Here is a 22,899-nt window from a genome sequence, read left to right on the forward strand (position 1 = left end):
ATGTGCTAAAGGGAAATTTGAAATCGCCATGGGATGTTTTGAAATCGTCAGTAGACCAGTTTTATAAACTAATATGCTGAATTATAAAATGCTTATGCATTCACTGCCTTACCCATGAGCTTTGCTTCCTGACCTCAAAAAGTATCAAAGGCTGCTTGTCTCTTAGAACATGATCCTGGGAACGTGCGGTTTGCAATGTCCAGCTAGCTTCTACGGCTGCTTGGCAGATAACGAATTTGAATTCATTTCTAATGGAAGAAAGCTCCAAGACCTGTTTACAGTGCCTGGGTCTAATGTTAAGCCTTACATACTTACCTGTAATTCAAGCTATACTACCTATAGGTTATTCATCTAGAACACAAATTGTTGGGGTCAGCTTCGTTCTTAGGTAGGACTGTGTGGCTTTCAATAAAGCCCCCTCCATTTAGTGCGATAAATCCCACCGCTGATAGGTTTGCGCCTCTTTTCCGCGCTTGACTTACATTTTTACCACATAATAAAGCAAAGAAGAGGTATAGTGCACCATATTTAACATTACATTGAGATCTAGTGAATATCATCTATGTCTAACAGAACTACACAGAAAAACTGATAACCTCTCAGAAAACACTGAGATGATAACCTAGTCACTCCTACGAGGATACAATCCTCTTCAAATAAAGGTTCTAGCCTGTAGAGAAACTTGGCTACAATTATCTAACAATGTTTATAAAATACAACATTCTTCAGATAACATAGTTACATTTTTCAGAACAAAATCCTATTTTACTCAACTGAGCACTTTCCAAAACAATTCAGAGTGTGGAAAACAACACAAAACAGTTTTAATATAGCGTAGTCAGTTTGAAAAAAGGGGTGTACATTTATTTTCATAATTGATTCAAAAAGCATTCAAACAAATATATATGATACAGTCCAGTAACAATTCTGTGTTGATCTAACAATATCTCCTTCATACTGTTCATCAGCAAGTTGATCAACACATCATATGACACTTTTCGGGCACCTTTACCCCCTTCTTCAGGTATGGATGTTACTTAACAATTTCCCTTTCTGTTAAGAAAGATAAAGGGTTTCAATCAGTAATTTCACATGTTAGCTCCCATTCCAAGTCCATGTGCGCGTATAGAATTAATACCTTCACTAACCTTGTTATTGTGGGGTAACTCGAACCCCTCCAAATGGAATCTGATTTGGGCTTTGGATTGATTTCACCAAAATCTGTGGAAAATATTCCAAAAGGTGTATAAGATTCCTGTACTTTTTTTAAAAACACATACCATGTAACATCAAGTATGAGTATACAGAGTAATGAATAAAGTGAGATTCTACCTACTTAGAAAATGTCCAAGACTTCCTACTTGATGGTCATCGGTGTCAAGCTGTAGACTGCTGCATTTCAATCAAGATGGGTCTATAAGAGAAAACCACCCATCTATAAGCTCACTTGTCAGTGAAAGTGATGTCAGAAAAAAGCAGTAAATTAATTTGTAAATAAAACTACTCAAAAACTAAGAGGGATTATAAAAATAAAAAAACTATATAATGAAAAAAATGCAAACCAAGTGCAGAGAAAAAGTGTGTTCTTCTGGTACTCACCAATCCATATGTTCACTGCAAAACCGAAGACCGGGAACAGGGAGAGCAGCTGCATGAGCAGCCTCCCGTCCCGGGCCTTGGTTTTAACTACTTTCTCATTGTGTCAGGTGATCGCCGTTCCGATCACGTGACACGTAGCGTTAAGCAATTCCTAGGGTTGGATTGCTGAGTCCTTTCATTATTATAATATTCATGGTTCGTGTACCAGTGAGGCCTTCACACCATGAGCCTCCAGTATTCTTGTTTCACGGCTCCATGCTTAATATGCATTTCCTCCTTGTGTCACGTAATCGCACTCCCGATCACGGGACCCAAAGGATTCCATCCACGTGATCCCGATCACGTGATCAATGCAGCCCTCGAGACCTCGAGTTTATCGGGTAAGTATGATAGGATTTTGGAGCGTGGCGCATGCGTCCACGGCGCCATTACACGCCTGAATTATTCTATATATAGTACTCTTACACTTGCTGTATTTAAAGTCACATGGTCATAATCCTGGTCACGTGACTGTGGTGTATCATAGAATGCAATCCGTAAATTACAGCAAAGTGTATTCTCACTAAAGAAATTATAAAAATTGACACTACGTATCTGTGAATAATAAAAATAACTAAAGGAAGTAAAAAACATGAATAAAAATGTATACTAATAGGTCCAAAATAATGTAAATTGAAAATACTGTGGTAATACGCCAGTAGAAGTCCAAAGACTCCTATTGTGTGAATTGGCGAAAGCAGTTTTGTCCCGTTTCATTGTTATTAGTGTCATGATCAAGTATCTGACAAAGCAACAAAGAAGCTGGTTTCTCAAGGTGAACCAATGGAGTGTCAGAATGAAGCTAAAATAACTTTCTGGGATATGTCACGTTGATATGCACAAATCAATTTAGATGAGCTATCACTAATGTCATTACATAGTGTGTTCGCTCAAGGTTTTTTGTTAGTATTTTGATCATAGAGATTATTAATACTATAAAAGCGTGCTAGCGGTACTTGGTGGTGGGAGAATAACATGATCCACAGTTTACAATGTAATCCGTTCTCAAAAATGTAAAAAGATGGTTTCATCACTGCATATCAATCTTCTTCTTGTTATAATTACTGCTAAAGGGGAGGGTAGCCTCAAAATCAAAATCGAGACACATTCTATACTTATCACTTCGTTATGAATAGAACAAAATACACAACTAAATATAACATGTCAAATCAAATGCATTGTTCATACCTCTAGGTTCCAGTGCATCAAGCCTATCAATCCATTCAATTTCTTTCTGTCTCAAAAGTAACTTCACATCTCCTCCTCGTTTCGGGCTTTTAAGATGTTCCAAAACAATTAGTTTCATCTGGGCTATGGTGTGGTTCTGAGAATTAAAGTGTTGTGATACCGGTGAGTGAATAGATTTATTTCTTATGTTTGATTTATGTTCCGTCCACCTTGTTGTAACTTTCCTGGATGTTAGTCCCACATAAAAGATGCCACAAGGGCATCTAATGCCATACATTACATTCAGTGTATCACAGGTACTTGTATGGTTCAAAGTGATTTGTTTACCTGTGTACGGGTGATTAATCGTAGATCCTCTAATTACATTGTGACAATGTTGACAATTATTACAAGGCAACGTTCCTTTGAATTGGTTCATTCCTTTTACTGGTGTTTCATATTCTGCTTTGACCAAAAAATCTTTCACACATTTACTCTTTCTTTAGGCAAAGGTTGGAGTATTTTCAAACAGTTGTGCCAAAACAGGGTCCATTTTCAACATCACCCAGTTCCTTGTAAGAATTGTTTTAATCTTGTAACTTTGTTCTGAGTATGTAGTCACATAAACTAATGATTCCTGGTCAGATTTTTCTGATGGTATTAAGCATTGATCCCTTGGCAGTAATGAAGCCTTGGTTCTTGAGTTGGTTAATAGATCTTGTGAGTAACCTCTTTCAATACATTTTTCATGAAGTTTTGCTGCTTGAATCTCATATTCTTCTGGTTCTGAAATTATTCTTTTATAGCGGAAAAATTGACTGTACGGTATGCTTTCTATGGTAGATTTGGGATGGAAGCTGGATGCCATTAGTAAACTGTTTCTGTCAGTCGGTTTATTGTAAATAGTAGTATATAGTTGCCTATTCTTACTGTAAATTTCCACATCTAGGAACTGAATAGAGCTATTGCTGGTAGAGGTTGTAAATTTTATTGTCGGGGCTAGTTGGTTCATGTAGCCAAAGAATTCCAAAATATTCTCCTGGGCTCCTCTCCATATTCCAAAGATGTCATCAATGAATCAAAAATAACATCTCAACTGATCCTTAAATTGGGGTTTGTTCAATACCGCTGTTTGTTCAAGATATGCCATGTATGCATTGGCATATCCTGGGGCCATCGCAGCACCCATGGACGTGCCGCATATCTGAACGAAGAATCTATCTTCAAATCGGAAGAAGTTATTGTTGAGTACTATTTTCAATAAACTTAGGATGCATAATTTGTTGGCACTACAATTTTGAGATGACAATAATAGCCATTCCATGGCTTCCAAGCCTGCTTCGTGGGTGATATTAGTGTACATACTACAGACATCCATGGTAAACATGGTGTCCGTAGATTTATCAAAATCCAAGTCTTTAATTTTCAACAAAAAATCTGTGGTATCTTTAAGATGAGATGTTGTAAGTTGTACTAATGGTTGAATAGCCTGATCTATATATTGTGCTAGTGGTTCTAAGAGATTCTCAGTCACCGCTATGATGGGTCTTCCCGGAGGTTCAATCAAACTCTTATGGACTTTCGGTAGTATATAAAGTATCGGCATGATTGGATATTTTTTAGTCAAAAATGATTTTGTTTTTTCCGAAATCCAACCTTCTGATTCTGCTTCATCCAAAAAGGAATTAATTAATGCCCGGACACGCTCTGTGGGGTCAATTGGTACTTCCAGGTAAGTGTCTTAATCCTGCAATTGTCTTTCCACTTCTTGTTTGTATAATGATCGATTCGTGATGACTAATGCGCCTCCCTTGACCGCTGGTTTCAAAATTATATTCTCATTGCTCCATAATTTCGTTAACACTTCTTGTTCATCTTTGGTAAAGTTTCCTCTAGTCTTTTTTCTTTTAAACGATATCTTTCGATAATCTTTTAATGTTTGTTTTTGAAACACTTCCAATACATGATTTTGTACATGCGGAAGAAATGTACTCTTAGGAGGAATCTCCAAATATTCCGAAGTTATTGATGATGGTACCATTTCTGTAGTTGCAAAAATCTATTTCAATTTCATTTTCCTAGTAAGTCTGAAAAAGTCAATTTTTTCTTTTAAGTAACTGCTTGTGTATCTGGGAACAAAGGACCAACCTTTTTGTAATGTTTTCAATTCAAACGGGGTTAGTTCATATGAGGAAATATTGGTGACTAAGTTTTCCTTGGTGGTAGATTGACTTGTCTTTGAGGATTTTTTCTTTTTGGATCTTCTGGTTTTCTTTTTCCTAAAAAAATCCCCGAACTGGGACCTGGTGCGTTACCTGCAGATGATTGTACCTCTTCTCTCGACTCTTGGTTAGTCGATACTCCTTCCTCTTCTATTTCTACTCCCAATGCTTCTGACGATGATGTTTGTGATGTTTGATCCTCTAGTTGAAGTCGGTTGTGGATTTCTTTTGTTATAATATTCTTTCCAAGAGTAAACAATGTCCAATTTATAATCAATTGTATCCCGTCTGAACTTTCAAATCTTTTTGGTTTCAATTTCTGACTTGAACCGATCTAACTTAAGGTTCAGTTCTTCCAATGTATTCACCAGTTGTTCTTTTGTCATCAAAGGTGTCAATGCTGCTTTAATCGTTTCAATCTCCTCATTGATATGTGTCAATGACTTGGATAACTCCTCTATCATCAAGAGTATTAAATCTAACAAGCACTTGTTGAGAATTTGTCTCCACTTCTTGATGAAACCAGGACTTTCTCTACATAAAGTTGGTTGTAGGTCTACGCGTAGACCCCTTGGAATCCTCTGAGACTTGTAATACTGAGCCAATGTGCTTGCATGTAGTTTTTGATTGATTTCTCTTTTGATGATTCTCTCAAGTTGTCTGATTAAATCCTCTGGATTATTAGTTTTGATACTTTCCCTCTCTGTAGTTGTAATTAAATTAAGTATCCGTGTTGCTTTGTCCTCCGTGAAACCTAAGGTTTATGCTATATTGTTTGTTAAAGATTCAATTTTAGAAAATTACATTGCGTATCGTGATCTTCAAAAATGTAAATATTTATGTCACATGTAGACAATGTGTAAATAAATCATTTAACCTGATCTAGTGTGCAGTGGAGTCATTTTAGTAGCCTACGAAGTCACAGCTCTGGTACACTACTAAACTTACTTGAGGTACATTGAAAGCAACTGGGTTCCATAAATTAAATTTATTTTCAATTATTTCTGGTGCTCCAGGTCAAGCAAAACTCTCGCTACTGGACAGAGAGTAACAAAACAGAAAAACTGATAACCTCTCAGAAAACACTGAGATGATAACCTGGTCACTCCTACGAGGATACAATCCTCTTCAAATAAAGGTTCTAGCCTGTAGAGAAACTTGGCTACAATTATCTAACAATGTTTATAAAATACAACATTCTTCAGATAACATAGTTCAATTTTTCAAAACAAAATCCTATTTTACTCAACTGAGCACTTTCCAAAACAATTCAGAGTGAGTAAAACAACACGAAACAGTTTTAATGTAGCGTAGTCAGTTTGAAAAAAAGTGATGTACATTTATTTTCATAATTGATTCAAAAAGCATTCAAACAAATATATATGATACAGTCCAGTAACAATCCTGTGTTGATCTAGCAATATCTCCTTCATACTGTTCATTAGCAAGTTGATCAACACATCATACAACGCGTTTTGGGGTCCTTTGCCCCCTTCTTCAGGTATGGATGTTACTTAACAATTTCCCTATCTTTTAAAAAAGATAAAGGGTTTCAATTAGTAATTGCACATGTTAGCTCCCATTTCAAGTCCATGTGCGCATATAGAATTAATACCTTCACTAACCTTCACTAGGGTAACTCGAACCCCTCCAAATAGAATCTGTTTTGGGCCTTGGATTGATTTCACCAAAATCTGTGGAGAATAGTCCAAAAGGTGTATAAGATTCCTGTCCTTTTTTTTTTTTTAACTACACACACATATACATACATGTATGTATATATCTATATATATATCTATATATATATATATATATTTTTATTTTGTTTTGTTTATTTTTTGTTTGTTTATAAGAGCACACAAATCAAGTCTCCACCACTGAGATGAACTGACTCCTTAACTGTGTATCATCTGTTTTCATCTAATGCTAGCTGATCTACCCAGCGTTGCCTGGGATTTTATTTTCTTATAGGCACTATTTGTTAGAAATACCTTAAGGTCCTGAGTCACTTATTGCGTGATGTGCTTTGCACTCTGAAGTAAACAGCACTGAGAATTGGCACGTGTTGAAAGGGAGGCAAGGGTTGGTGTGCTGCAGCATAATGGAACCTTCTGTGCGTTTTATCTGGCTACCGCCTCACCCTGGCACTGAGCAGTGCGTTGCGATGCAAATGTCTCAAACAGTGCATCCTATGGTTTTGAAATGTGGTTTTCAAGGTCCACTAAGGACCTCGAGTTTTGTTTGTTGGATCCAGATGCTTGCAATGAGCTCTGTCCAGTCCCTCTACGGCCACCTTGATGTTCCGCCACTTCCAGGCAACCGTCATATGTGTGCAGGGGCTGAAATCCATGGAACAGGGTGGGGTGTCCACATGTAATGTAGCGAGTGTTGTCCGCAGGATCCTAACAGCCAACTGTGGAAAATTTGGTGCAGATTGGTGGAACTGTGTGGAATAGTATTAGGAACATACAAACCCAGAAACAGATTTTGACTTACTTTTATAAAGATAGATAGATAGATAGATAGATAGATAGATAGATAGATAGATAGATAGATAGATAGATAGATGCTTAATCAATTTAATTAAACATGTACAAAATTGGACAGTCAATGAGTTTTATGAAAAATCGAATTAATAAATTATGATTATGATCCGAACCTAAAGGAACTTGGCTGTCTTACACAGTGGGGCAATGCCTTGGGCTCCGGAACAACCCCAGACTCACCAGAGGAACTCTCAACCTAAATCACAATGTTCTAAAGGTCATGAATGTTTGCTTACTATCCTCAACCTCTGGTTAATGTATGCAAACAAAGGGGGATCTGGGAATCTCTCTACCAGCACGAACACAGCCCAATGACCTGTTCTTGGGTGAATAACCCCTGGAAGAGACTCTACCAAGTCTTTAGCTCACTGTCCTTTTCACAGAGAAGAAATTTCCCCGCATATCAGCCTTTGTCCTGCCCAGGGGCAGTCCAGCGCCGAAATGCTAGGCAATTCTCCTCTGAACAAGAGTACCATCAGTAACCCCATACACGTGTTTCAGCCTTGTTGGGCATCATCAGTGAGGTGAAACTGTTGCCTCTCTAAGAACAGTGAGCAAGGGGTCCACGTCTGGATTGCCCTGTTAGCTCACTGTCCTTTTCCTTTTCTCTGTGAAAAGGACAGTGAGCTAAAGACTTGGTAGAGTCTCTCCCAGGGGTTATTCACCCAAGAACAGGTCATTGGGCTGTGTTCGTGCTGGTAGAGAGATTCCCAGACCCCCCTTTGTTTGCATATCCTCAACCTCTGAGATCACAAATGCAGTACACTGTACTCTACACTAAGTCTCGGGAGTTATCAGCTTATGAACCCTTACACGTTCCCTTTCAGAACCACAAGAGTGCCTGTAGACCATAGAAATGCCAGCTGTGCGCAGTATAAATTAACATAACATTTATAGTAGTAGGCAGCATGGGAACCTATGTTTTCCTAGGTTCCCACGTAGGAATTCCTGAAACAAAATCATATTTCCCCTGGGAGGCTTGCATTTCTGGTTGTAAATCATTTTAGCACTGCAGTACCTGTGATGGTTTAGGTGCCTGATTTCCCTTTTCTCCCCCTTCTGTCCAGCTCTCCTCACCTGAACTGCCGGAATTACTGCTGGGATCCTGTAGCCGCCGTCGAGTAAGATAGTCCTTCTCCTTTTTTCGATGTGCCTGCTTGTCACGGAGGGAGGCCACCTTGACTGCTGCTGGGAACAGCTGGCCGGGGACCTCCCTTCCGGGACTAAGCCGAAAATAGGGGAAAAAACCCCAGATGGGGAAAAAACCCTGGGACTCCTCAGGTTGTCAGCAAGGTAGTATTGTACGTGGCCGTGCAGGTGAGCAGGAGAAAGTAATAAGCAGGATCCGCGTTGATTGCAGGAACAGCAAAGCAGCAGGGGGGTCCTACTGAGTGGAAGAATCCCCGAAACCCCTGCCAGCCAAGCAACTAGCGGGGCGAGGACCAGGAATGGGAGGAGGTCAGGAAAAAAGCACCGGCAAGGCACCGGCAAGGCAGTCCAGAGAGAAAGCAGAGGAACGAAGGAAAAAAGGGGCGGAGCCTATCCGCGAGGACGGAACCGCAGAGAACTGAAACACAAGTCGCCGAGGCACGGTGACTACAGGGAAAACTGGAGGAGAGAGAGGTAAGAGAAAAAACGTACGCCGTGAAGGGGCGCGAGAGCAGAGCAGAGCAGAGCAGAGTAGACGGAAGCTGAACGGGGTAGGAGCGAAGAACCAGGAAGCAACGAGGGCTTCCACTGGACAGTTGCAACGCAGGGACCGCTGGGCCGGGAAGGTAATTATACTCCCAGCGGCCCCGCGTCGTGAGGAAGAAGCGTGATGGACACAAAGGAGGGACTAGTGCCCTGCATACCTGTGTCCTAATTTCCAACGCGGGAGAAGCCGCCAAGCGGAACGCCTGCGGGTGACAGTATGCCCCCTTCCAGACCGTATCACCCCCGGCTTCCCTGGGTGCAGGCGGTGAAATCTAGCGAGCAAGCGAGGCGCATGCACCTGAGAAGCAGGTTCCCAAGAGTCCTCCGACTCCGGATAACCCTTCCAGGACAAAAGGTATTCCAACCTGCCTCGATAGAACCTAGAGTCCCTAATGTTGGAGACTTCATATTCTGCTTGAGTGGGGGTCTGTGATGGAGCAAGTCTGGGCACTGGTCTGTGATGGGAATCGAAATAGAAGTCTTTAAGGAGAGAGGAATGAAAGACTGGGTGAATGCGACTTAGAGAAGGTGGCAGCCGAAGACAGGTAAGCCACAGGATTGATTTTGAGAAGAATGGGAAAAGGACCCAGATAACGAGGGGACAGTTTAGAGGGTCTTGTCCATTTGGGTAGAAACCGGGTGGACAGCCACACCTTGTCGCCTGGCTTCCAGTCCGGACATTCTTTGCGATGTTTATCCACTCCCATCTTAGATCGTCTCCTGCTGTTCTCCAAACTCTGTAATGCTGTGTCATGGGCATCCTTGATCTGATCTAACACCTCTTCGGCCGTCGGGGAATTGGTGAAACTGGGAATTTCAGGGAGAAAGGACTTAGGGTGAACCCCATAGGTACAAAAGAAAGGTGAAAGACCTATGGCAGAGTGTTTGGCATTGTTATACGAGAATTCTGCAGTAGGGAGTAGGGAAACCCAATTCTCCTGGTGTTGAGTGACGTAACATCTCAGATATAGTTCGAGAGTGGCATTAAGTCGTTCCGTCATCCCGTTGGACTGGGGATGAAAACCCGAAGAGAGTGCTCTCTCAATTCCTAAACGGGTACACAGGGCTGTCCAGAATCTCGAAGTGTACTGGCTTCCCCGGTCCGAGATGATCTTGTCGGGTAGACCGTGTAGCCTGAAAATGTCTCGTGCAAACACTTCAGCCATCTTGGTGGCTGTGGGAACCCCAGAAAGAGGGGAGAAGTGTGCCATCTTGGAGAATGCATCTACCGTGACCATGATGCAGGTACATGATCCAGATTCCGGGAGGTCTACAATGAAATCCGTAGAAACCAACCCCCAAGGGCGAGTAGGCATTTCAACTTGGGTAAGTAATCCCAACGGTTTCCCCGTCGGATATTTTGATCGGGCACAAATAGGACAGGTCTTCACAAAGTCTAGGGTGTCTCTCCTCACGGTGGGCCAGGAAAAGGTTCTCGAGATGAGCTCCAGAGTGTTGATTCCCCCGCGATGACCCGCAAGGCGGGATGTGTGACACCAATCCAGAATCTTCTTCCGCAGCGGGCCTTCCGGAATGTATAGACGTTTCTTGAAGAACAGCCAGCCGTCTTTCTCTTGATAAGGAGAAGTGGGGTGCAACGCAATTCGAGGAAGCTCTTGACTCACGGCGGTCTTAACCCCTTGTAGGAAAGTACTGACCTGGGCCAATATTCGATTGTGATGAAACATGGGTTCAGTGTCTAGTGAAGCCCTTTCCTTGCTGGAGTCCTTGCGAGATAGAGCGTCTGCCAGACGGTTAAGCGAACCGGGAATGTAAGAGATCTGAAAATCATATTGTGAGAAAAGATAGGCCCAACGAGCTTGCCTGGAATTTGAGCACTCCATTTCTTGGAGGGCTTTCAGGTTTTTGTGGTCAGTCCTGATGAGGAATGGATGCCTGGCCCCCATGAGTAAATGGCGCCATTCGTCACAAGCCAATTTCATAGCCAACAACTCCTTTTCTAGGACCGAATAATTCAATTGGCTAGGTGAGAGAGTCTTGGATAAGTAGGCTACTGGATGCTCCACACCGTTGACAGTCTGAAGTAGAACCGCTCCAATCGCGATTGCAGAAGCGTCAGTCTCCAGGATGAAGGGCAAAGTCTGATCTGGGTGGTGGAGGATCGGAGCCGAGCAGAAAAGATGTTTGAGTAGTCTGAAACTGTTTTCGGTATCGGGCGACCAGTAGAACGGAGAGGCCTCTTTCTTGAGTAGGCGAGTGATGGGATATACTACTTCAGAGAAGTTGGGGATGAATCTTCTGTAATAATTGGAAAGTCCCAGAAACCTTTGCACCTCCCGGACAGATGTGGGTGCGGGCCATTCGAGGATGGCCTGAACCTTCCTCTGATCCATATCTATACCCTCTTCGGACAGCTGATAGCCCAGATACTGCACAGAAGGGACCGCGAATTTACACTTCTCAGCCTTCACTAACAGCTCGTTCTTTTGTAGACGTTCCAGGACTTGAGTGACATGCCCGATATGTTCTTGTAGGTTGGGGGAGTAGATAAGGATATCATCCAAATAGATGATGACGGAAGTAGAGAGCATGTCAGAAAACATTCTGTCCATAAATCTTTGGAACACAGCCGGGGCGTTAACTAGCCCGAATGGCATCACCTTATACTCATATAGGCCGAATGGAGTGCGGAATGCCGTCTTCCATTCGTCACCCTGGGAGATTCTGAGCAGATGATAAGCGTTTCTGAGGTCAAGTTTTGTAAATATTCTGGCCCCTTGTACCGCCTCGATGATGTCGGAGATAAGTGGCATAGGATAACAATCACGGATCGTCACCTTGTTGAGACCTCTGTAATCGATACAGGGTCTCAGATCAGTAGAGTCTCTTTTTTTTATGAAAAACAGAGGAGCCCCTGCTGGGGATTTTGAAGGCTGAATCAACCCGTTCTTCATATTAGTGTCCAGATAGTGTCGTAACACAAGTTTCTCGGCCAGAGTAAGGGAGAACATTCTGCCAAAGGGAACTAGGGCATTGGGTACCAGATCTATGGTACAGTCTTCGGGCCGGTGAGGTGGCAGTATGGAGTGAAGGTTCTCCCGGAACACCTCAGAGTATTTTGAACAATAGTTGGGCAATGCAAACACTCTCACACAGTCCGAGGTATAGGCCGTAACGGATTCAGGGCCCTTCTGGCTCTTCGGAGGAAGACAATGTTCGGTGCAGTATGAAGAACCAAAGCTCAGCTGGTTCTTAGTCCAATCGATCTGGGGATTGTGTTTGCGAAGCCATGTGATTCCCAGTATGATTGGGAAATGTGCAGCCCGGATAATGTCGAATCTTACCACTTCTGAATGATGAAAAACTGTTAAGGACAGATCTTCAGTGGTATGGGTGATGAGTCCGGATGATAAGGGAGAGCCGTCGACTCCTTCTATCTTCTGTCCTTCCTTCCGGGGTATCCTGCGTAGACCGACCTGGTCTGCCCACAGGGTATCAACAAAGTTGCCGGCTGCTCCGCAGTCCAGTAACGCGAGAGTCTCCACCTTCTCGCCTTTTACCGTAAGAGTGGCAGTAACTACCATGAGTCTGGTATCTTCCTTGGGTTCAGAAGAAGAAACTGTAAGCGAAACATAGGGACGAGTAGAGAGAACTGGAAACCCCCGGACACTAGTCCCTATTGATGCCGAGGGTGCTCGTTTCCCTGCCTCTTGCTAGGCAATTCAGAACAATCCTTAAGAAGGTGTTGGTCTGACCCACAATAGGCACAAAGTCCCTTTTCCCTTCTTCGCCGTCTTTCGGCAGCAGTCAAAGGTGCTCTTGTGGCGCCTATCTGCATGGGTTCTTCTGACGCGGCAGTGGAAGAGCGACGAGGGGGAGAGCATGCCCGAACATCCAGGGGGAATCCTGAGCCACGTTGTCTGCGTCTTTCTGTCTTCCTTTCTTGTAGACGATACTCGATATGCAGTGCAGCCGTTAGTAGGTCCGAAAAAGTAGGCGAGCGAGTAGACCTGGCTAACTCGTCCTTAATTTCCTCTTTGAGACCCCTCCTGAAAATGGCATACTGTGCAGGTTCTGGCCAGCCAGCGCCAGAAGCTACTGTCTTAAAGGCCGAAATATATGACAGGACATCCAAGGAACCCTGCTTGACATCCAACAATTCTTCAGAAGCAGTGAATGATAGTTCTGGGCGTTCGAATGTCTGTCTCAGAGAATTCTGAAATGCTGAGTAGTCTTGAAGTATGGCATTGTTGCTTATGACTAGGGGAGTAGCCCAAGTCAAAGCATTGCCGGTCATATTCGAGATTAGGAAGCCGACTTTAGCTTGATCCGTAGAGAAAGTGCGGGGTCGGAAAGTAAAGTAGACAGTACATGCCTCTAGGAATTCCTTCACCTTCTTGGGGGCACCGTCAAACTTTCCCGAGGATAGTATCGTAGGTGGTAGTTCTGGAGGAGGGGGTTCCCTGGCGGAAACCATTTGTCTAAGGAGGGCGTTCTCCGCCTTGACTCCCTGGAGTTCTTGAGACATAGCTTGGATCGCCTTCCAAAGCTCTTGCACTTGTCCCTCAGCGGACATCGTGTCTTTACTTGGCGTTGCAATCTGTGATGGTTTAGGTGCCTGATTTCCCTTTTCTCCCCCTTCTGTCCAGCTCTCCTCACCTGAACTGCCGGAATTACTGCTGGGATCCTGTAGCCGCCGTCGAGTAAGATAGTCCTTCTCCTTTTTTCGATGTGCCTGCTTGTCACGGAGGGAGGCCACCTTGACTGCTGCTGGGAACAGCTGGCCGGGGACCTCCCTTCCGGGACTAAGCCGAAAATAGGGGAAAAAACCCCAGATGGGGAAAAAACCCTGGGACTCCTCAGGTTGTCAGCAAGGTAGTATTGTACGTGGCCGTGCAGGTGAGCAGGAGAAAGTAATAAGCAGGATCCGCGTTGATTGCAGGAACAGCAAAGCAGCAGGGGGGTCCTACTGAGTGGAAGAATCCCCGAAACCCCTGCCAGCCAAGCAACTAGCGGGGCGAGGACCAGGAATGGGAGGAGGTCAGGAAAAAAGCACCGGCAAGGCACCGGCAAGGCAGTCCAGAGAGAAAGCAGAGGAACGAAGGAAAAAAGGGGCGGAGCCTATCCGCGAGGACGGAACCGCAGAGAACTGAAACACAAGTCGCCGAGGCACGGTGACTACAGGGAAAACTGGAGGAGAGAGAGGTAAGAGAAAAAACGTACGCCGTGAAGGGGCGCGAGAGCAGAGCAGAGCAGAGCAGAGTAGACGGAAGCTGAACGGGGTAGGAGCGAAGAACCAGGAAGCAACGAGGGCTTCCACTGGACAGTTGCAACGCAGGGACCGCTGGGCCGGGAAGGTAATTATACTCCCAGCGGCCCCGCGTCGTGAGGAAGAAGCGTGATGGACACAAAGGAGGGACTAGTGCCCTGCATACCTGTGTCCTAATTTCCAACGCGGGAGAAGCCGCCAAGCGGAACGCCTGCGGGTGACAGTACCATACATAGAATTTATGTTTTCCAAAATGTATTTTTACATTTAATATTGTGTCAAATATCTTCAAAATTATTGTTCTAGTCTGTTTTCTGAACTCTTCTCAGAGCCAAAGTCAGACCCTCTTAATGTTCTTTTCATCCGTACACAAAAAATGAGCAAAAGGAAAGTGGGCATGGGAAACTGATGGACAAGAGACACATTTTTTGTGGGTTGGATAGAAAGGCAAACAGTATCTTGGAGGCAGAGGAAGAGACAAGGCGTAGACAGAGGATAAGTGAAAGAAGCAGAGAAGGACAGATAACATGACTCTTGTAAAGACTAAATAGAGTTTGGCAGCGCAAAGGTAACAGACTAGAGGGTGAAATAGAGAGAAAGGGTATCAGGAGGAGGAAAATGCACACACTCAGAGTGAAAGGGGAAGAGAGAATGTGAGATAGGGGAGAGAAAAAGATAAGCATGACGTTAGAAGCAGGAGAAAGATAATGAGGCATGAGAGGCAATAAGTGGGATGTGTCATTCTTTTCTTACCTTTTTACGTTTGTTATGATTGTTTTGGCCAGAAAAATATGAAGGATCATCTGTCATTGCCGTTGTACATTTGTGTACTGTTTACTATCATGTCCATTGACTACATTGTATGGTAATATTTTTTCAAGCAGGGTCTTTTCAAAAATATGTTTTGTGACAGTGTTTATTCTGACAATATTTTGACATACAACCCACATTTGTATTTGAAGTAAATGGAAGGAGTTTCTACCACTATCTGCAACATCGGAAATCTATCCCATTTTGTATTTGCAATGACCTTTTACAGCACCATTATTTTTATCCCCATTAAATCCTTGTTATTAACCCATGTTTTAATCCAATATTATTCCTAATCCCTATCAAAAATATTTGTTAACCTTAATTCATTTTTCGACTCAATAAATCCTAATTGTGTTTACCTCCTATTTGTTTTGCTTACTTTTTAATTGAATTGCCCAATTTTTACCTAATTCTATATCTTCATCTCAGTTTTTAATCCCCAATTAGATTACATCCCAGAATAATGCTGCATTCTCTATAATTTCATTTCAAATTAATGTATGTTATTTACTTTTTTATTAAAATTTTAATTTCCTTTAGCCCAAAATGATCTTTCATCCCAATGAAATCCTATATTCCATGGTTTTACTTTTTTCCCAACACATATGTAGCGCAGGCTTTAAATTCTAATTGTCTGATGTTATCCCTCAAATGAGTCCTTTTTTTAGTGTTTTAATTGCAATATCAAGTAGTTGCCAGCTCTTTACCTTAGCAATCAAGTGAGTATACAGTAGATACACTGCTTTTTTTCATGTATTTGTTTACCCTTCTTGTTTAATCGGTTGGAATGTTCAGCTAGAGTCACACACATTCAAAGGGGATTTTTTTTCATCTATTTTTAAAATAACAGCCAGCCACATATTCTACATAAGCCAATTTCCACACTGAATTGAGTCTTCTAACATGCAGCTATTATTTCTGATAATAAAGGAGATGTTTTTCCTCTCTTCTAGCCACTCTATTTTACCAATAACGGTTGGCAGGATATGCCCCTCTTACAATGCGAACTCCAGCAGGACAGCAGCCACTTCTCGGTTCCCATTTATTCCTCGGTAGACCACAGCCCATCATTATCAGGTAATCCCCATTTATATCACATTGGGCTACTTTGTGTTGATGCTGGGTCACCTGTGATCCAGCTGTCTGAGTTTGGTTTTGAAGTGAAGCAATTTTGAGCTATTGACCACTGATCAAAGGTAGACACTGCTTTGATAAGGTATTTCTCTCTTTGCAGCAGGGTTGGGAGTGAGCTCTTTCATTCATCTAATCCAACTTCAGTATGTCTTGCTACAGACATTCACAGCGTGATTGACAAACAGAACACAACTCAACTGAGTAAATTATGAGCTTGCCCTAGCTAAGTAGTGCTAGAAACTATTTAGCGTAGTTTAGGCTGAATTCTTTTTTTACATAATGTGAATAGCTAATATAATACAAAAATTATATTTGGCACTGGAATTCTAAGTATAGCTTTCTCTTGAAAGGATATTGCAACTTGCACATCTAAAGAACCTCCCGATGCCTCTATCACAGCAGAATATAAAGAAGAGTAGTGAAAAAACATGGTCCTTTCCCCACCACATCCACATATTTGGGTGAGGGAAGTAGGCCCCTCAATGCTGATTGGTCAGAGATCCAAAATCATGATGTCCAGACAACTAATCAATCAGTAGTTTTGGAATATGGTGTGATGAACGGAACCCACAAGAAGCCCATTGCTGCAGCTCCTCGAGCCCCATGCCTGCTCACACTGTCTCACATGCACCCCATCCCAAACTGCAAAGTTCCTACAGAAAGACTTCTTTAATTGCCTCTGCAACATCTTAAGCACCAACATCCTTCCATCATGATCCCCCATCAAAGCCCTCTCCACAGCTTGTCCAAAATAATTACCTGAAGCCTTCCCGGCAGCTTGTGCTCCCCACCACTCACTCACTCCTTTGCTCTCCCCCAAAGTTGCTACATCACTATCTTCTCAACACGCTCCACCTCCAATATCCAACTCCCAGTGCCCACCCCAAATGTTATTTCCAACTCTGTCTCTCCTCCCATCTCACAACTTCTCCATGCTACACACAAACCTGACAAAACTCAAATTTGGCTTTGCTAACATGATATTCATCTGAAATAAGCTATATGTATCATCAACCTCTCTGACTGATACATGCTACCCTTCACCTTCATTGCGATTTCATAGAGATGGATACAACTGTATGCCTTTTCTGCAACATTCACACAATTCACAAACCTTCTACTTGCCAATTTGCAAGAAAGGCAACATCTCAGATCTGATTATTGTTCTGGAAAACCTCATAGAAGTCTAAGTGAAATTTGACTGGTCACATCACTGGTTATTTCTAATTAATTCTGTATTCTTTACAATACAATGTCGCAGTCAAATTAAATCTCTGATAAAAGACAGCTAAAATACCTCAACATTTGCTACCTAACATCAGAACTAACCTCTTAACCTCTTCTCCCTGATTAGATAGATGTGATGAGATTGTTGATTTCTATAAGGTCAAATAGCTGGAAATCATTGGCTAGCTGTCAAACCAATATAGTTCAGCCAAATCCCTGGACACCATAGCATGACCAACATGTCAACAATATTGAATAATTGGGATGAAACTTGACTTACCCAAAGATTTGAAAAGGCAAAGAAAATCAAGCAAAACATCATCCTCAATCTGAAATCACAAAATTTTCTGAACAAAATAAACTTCTCTTCCAATCACCCAAGTTCTCTTTTTCACTGTCAAACAATGCCTGAATCCTATGATAGGAAAAACCGATTCAGACCTCTAATTAATCATTAACAGCACTGCCTTGTTCTTTTCTAATGGAAAAGATCTTATCCTCAATTAAATGGCACAAACGTACATTTTCCTGTCTACCTTACACCCTCCAATGTCACACCTTGTTACATTAGTGGTGCTTATTTCAGAGAATTGTTCTATCAAGTATATTATGCAATTTTCTCATCCACTAAAAGAAGCTGAAAATGCTTTTCCAGCCTATCCAATCCCAGAATGGGCCAAGCGATTGCAACTTTTTTCCCCGAAAATCTTCAGTTCATCTCTATCACATGGTTCTTTCCATTTGCTTTAACTCTCTGCTACACCATGTGGTAGGTCTGCTTTATTTTATTATATATATATATATATATATATATATATATATATATATATATATATATATATATAAATATATATATATATGGAGTGCGCCCCTCTCTGGTTTCCTTTTTGTCATATATATATATATTAAAAAAAAGAAAGCAGAGAGGGGCGCACTCCAGTCCAGTTCCCTGCACAGTAAACCTTCTCAGCCACTGGTGTTCTCCTACCGGTTTCTGTGCTCTTCACATCGTCAGGGAGGCAGTATTAACTTGCAGCTCACAGCAAGTGCAGGTGTTGACAGTCAATGATGATTCTGCTGCAAGGTCTTCTGGTAGCTGTAGTCATCAGGTTTGCAAGGAACAATCTCACACCCAATCCCACAGTGGGGAAAGGAGGGGAGTAGCCTACAGTGAGGCACTCCAAAGCAGGGCATGTGTCACCCTGGTGCAGCACCATATCAGATTCTGAAGATTCCACCCTTCAGAAATCCTGGAGATATGACAAAAAAGAAAGCGGCGAGGGACGCACTCCAGTTCCCTACACAGTAAACCTTCTCAGCCACTGGTGTTCTCCTCCTTCCGGTTTCTGTGCTCTTCACATCGTCAGGGAGGCAGTCTTAACTTGCAGCTCACAGCAAGTGCAGGTGTTGACAATCAATGATGATTCTGCTGCAAGGACTTCTGGTAGCTGTAGTCATCAGGTTTGCAAGAAACAAGCTCACACCCAATCCCACAGTGGGGAAAGGGGGGGAGTAGCCTACAATGAGGCACTCCAAAGCAGGGCATGTGTCACCCCGGTGCAGCACCCTATTAGATTCTGAAGATTCCATATATATGTAAATGTACACACAGGCGCGCGTGCACACACACATTATTTATTAAGACTAAATACATGACACCATTACTACAATAGCCCTCCACATGTACCATTCAACATTCATGCACTTGCCACATACACACAATCAAGGAGATCTGGATTCATACCTGACAAAGCTCTCCAGACCGCTCCCAATTCCTCCAGACTTTGCCACCTACCAGAACACCTCTCAGACTTCAATCTTCAAAAAGATTGCCAGGATCATCATTTCCAACTTCGTTTTCTCTTATCACAATTACACAGTCACACAGACAAATACACGCACGTGTGCCCACGCACACACACACACACACACACACACACTCTGTACCCACCCTCTACGAAGCAGTCTTCATCACCTCATCCTCTCACTAACTCAGTACTAGTTGCTGGCCTGACTATCAGCCACCCTGTATTGTGCAGGCAACATTGGTAAGCTGTGAAGAGCAGAATCTATTTTAAGCTGCTCACTCTGACCCGCAAAGCACTGTACGACTTGGCTTTTTTCATATATTAAGCAACATTTCAAATGACGTTTTTCTTCTCTTCCCCAACAAGCTACTACTTGCAACTGTATGCTTGTTCATTGCTTTAAGTTTTCCAGAGCATTTGGTAGATGCAGCGATGTCATATTCTGGAACTCTCTTCCTGAAGTTATCCGTGCAAATTATAATTTGCTCATTTTCCAGAAAAAAATTGAAAATCCATTTACTTTTGATGTGTCTCGCTCCTTTTTAGCCTTCTTGCCTCTTTCTGATTTCTTGCATTGTCTGCACACTTAAAAACCTGTTGATTGAAGTGCCTTTGCAGACAAATAACAAATAAAGACACATACTTACTCAAATTCCCAGTCTCCATATCCAAAAATATACCTGTGCTACTCCCACTTTACATGCATAATGTCCTTTGGTCCCTTTCTCAGCACTTCCCTCTCTTTACACCACCTATTCAAGAGAAATGTTGCATCCATTGATCTGCTCCTATTACCCCTTTATTGATGACACCCACACGTTCCTCTAACTCCTTAGCCCCACTACTTTCTTGGAGTCCTGCATCACTGACTTCCCATTCATCACCTGAAACTAGAAGATCATGCACTTTCTGTACTGAAGACAACCATCAGAACCTATTTCCCCTCATCTGCTGCACTAAACATAATCTCTTATCCAATAGTTTTCTCCATTGCCTCCACTTCTCAGAAATAATGTGTTCACTTTCCCATCAATGTGCAACCCTCCTCATTCATCGTCATCATTATGGCAATTGCAGCCCAGCTCAACCTACTCAGCATTCACAGGCTCTACTCTCCACTCAAGCAAAACATTGAGCAATGCAGTAGGCATCAGAAGGCTGGACTATTGCGGTGAACTTAAATTCCTTCCATTCTAATCCTTGTAATCCCATGACAAAGTAATCTTATTTTCTCCAGCATTGGATCTTTCATGGATTCACATGCTTAGAATATTCCCCGTCGTCAGGCTGGGAATCCCCGGTACATTATATAGACCCTTTCCCGTAGGAAAACTTTTTCGACGCTTATGCGTCCTATCCACCTCGTTTTGTATCATGCGTGCCCGCGCCGTCAGGACGCCTTGATATAAATACAGGACCCGCCCCCGCGCTCCCTCAGATTTCAACCGTCTTTCAAAGTAGTGGGATCCTCGTGGTTACTGCTAATCGAAATTAGGTTGTATTTTTGCTTCGGCGACGTTACATTCTGGAAAAAATATGTCCGGAAAAGCTTTATTTCGTCCTTGTGCGACATGTGGACTCAAAAAAGTCTATGAAGGTGATGCCCACATGGATTGTATCTACTGTCTCCACCCGCACCACACGGCGGATACATGCGAGATATGCCAGGGTTTCTCCCAAAAAACCCTTAAAGACCGGAAAAGAAGGTTGGTCGACTGGCTTAACGACGGAGCGGGTGCCTATCCGGCATCAGAAGTTGGCTCCACGGCCTCCAGGAGCAAGTCGGAACCTCCCTCGAAGAAGGTGCGGCCTGTCGAAAAATGCCCTGCGGACAAGCATACGGGGGAGCATGCTGGGTCTTCCTCATCACACAAGAAGTCCTCCTCCTCCTCATCCTCTAAGACGGAGAGGCAAGCGGCATCAACATCCTCCTCAGGGGACCGTCCTAGGTCTTCCGTGAGTCGAGACGCTTCAGCAGGGAAGTCGGCAACGAAATCAGCTACGAAGTCTAAAGGCTCGGTGCCGGCTACTTGCTCGTCGACCCCGGTGTCGCTGACGATGCCTATTACTATTCAGGCAGCAGCGGTGGGGATTCCTTCGTCGACAGTGACTCAATCTATGGCCTGGCAGCCAGAGGTTTGTGACCCGGCCCCCCCTGAGGTCCTACTGCAGCCAGACACGGCCTTGTCGGGGTTGTCGGTGGAAGGAGAATGTGGCATGGTTATGCAGCCGTAGGACTTGGGCCTACGGCCTTCCAATACGTCGACGACGAGTGCGAGTGGGGGTGTGGTCCCTCTATCCTCGACGTTGCTGACCCCCCAGACGGTTTTGTCTCTGGATGTGCTTAATACACTTCAGAAGCTCCTGCAGCGTCTGGATACGCAGATCCCTCAGCCTGGCACTTCATCGCCGATATTTTCTGCACCTTCCGTCGACGAACAAGCTCAAGCAGCTAGCTCGACGACCAAAAGCCCGTCGGCCTCCCAGGTGGTGAAGGATCGTCCTCGAGCGCAGGAGGAGGGTGAGCTATCGGAGTCCGATTCTATACGAGGTGACTCAGGGTCGGACATCTCCCTGTCACCGTCGAGAGACCCAACATGGAATTCCGATGTAGAGGTAGAGTCTACGAGGAGCCAGGCACAACCATCTCCTCCGGATGATGTGGGAGCCTTCCATGCAATGATGGGAAAAGCGTGTTCCGAGTTCGGCTTAATTCCTGAGGAGCAAAAGAAAGATTGCTTTCTTTTTGATCACATGGGTCAAAGGAGGAAATCGGTATTTGCCATCCCAATCCTGGATCACGTATGGCAAGAAGGCCTCAAGACGATGCGTCATCCGTTCTCGGAACCGGCTATTAAGGGGCGTATTGAGAAAAAGTTTAAAGCTCCGGAGTCCACTCCAAAATGTCTAACATCACAGCCACTGTCAGACTCTGTGGTATCGGCGGCAGCGGCTAGGAAGGCCAGAGTACAGCATAAATGTTCAACCCCACCAGAAAGCGAGGCAAGGAGGCAGGACGCCTTTGGGAAAAAGGTGCTCTCAGTCGGCGCCACGACGGTAAGAGCAGCCAACTCCTTGGCGATTGTATCACGTTACGATAGGGAGATGTGGCATAAAATAGCCCCTATCCTACAACATCTGCCGGAAGAACATCGAAAAGCAGCCATGTTGCTAGTACGGGATGGCGAGGAGGCCTCGAACCATGCAATTAATATTGCGGTGGACCTAGCAGAGTCTGGGTTCAAACAAATCAATCATGGCGTAGTACTTCGTCGACAAGCGTGGCTCAAATGTACTACTTTTAGACCTGAAGTCCAGTACAAAGTCCTAGACATGCCATGTGAAGGAGAACATCTGTTTGGAGACAAGGTAGATGAAGCCTTGAAGGGGATGAAAGAAGACACGGATACCGCTAGGTC

The 22,899-nt window shown here is 43.5% G+C and overlaps 1 protein-coding gene across 1 annotated transcript in view; it reads left to right on the forward strand.

The window, feature by feature from the left end:
* LOC138579901 (piezo-type mechanosensitive ion channel component 2-like) overlaps positions 1-22,899 on the forward strand; it is a 2,232,767-nt gene that overhangs the window by 387,947 nt on the left and 1,821,921 nt on the right. Inside the window, exon 9 of the mRNA XM_069650129.1 lies at positions 16,265-16,388. Within this exon, the coding sequence (XP_069506230.1) occupies positions 16,265-16,388 (124 nt within the window). The remainder of the gene's footprint in view (positions 1-16,264; positions 16,389-22,899) is intronic.

The sequence above is a fragment of the Ambystoma mexicanum genome, chromosome 3p (assembly GCF_040938575.1).
Source record: "Ambystoma mexicanum isolate Mex_15411 chromosome 3p, UKY_AmexF1_1, whole genome shotgun sequence".
Taxonomy (NCBI): Eukaryota; Metazoa; Chordata; class Amphibia; order Caudata; family Ambystomatidae; genus Ambystoma; species Ambystoma mexicanum.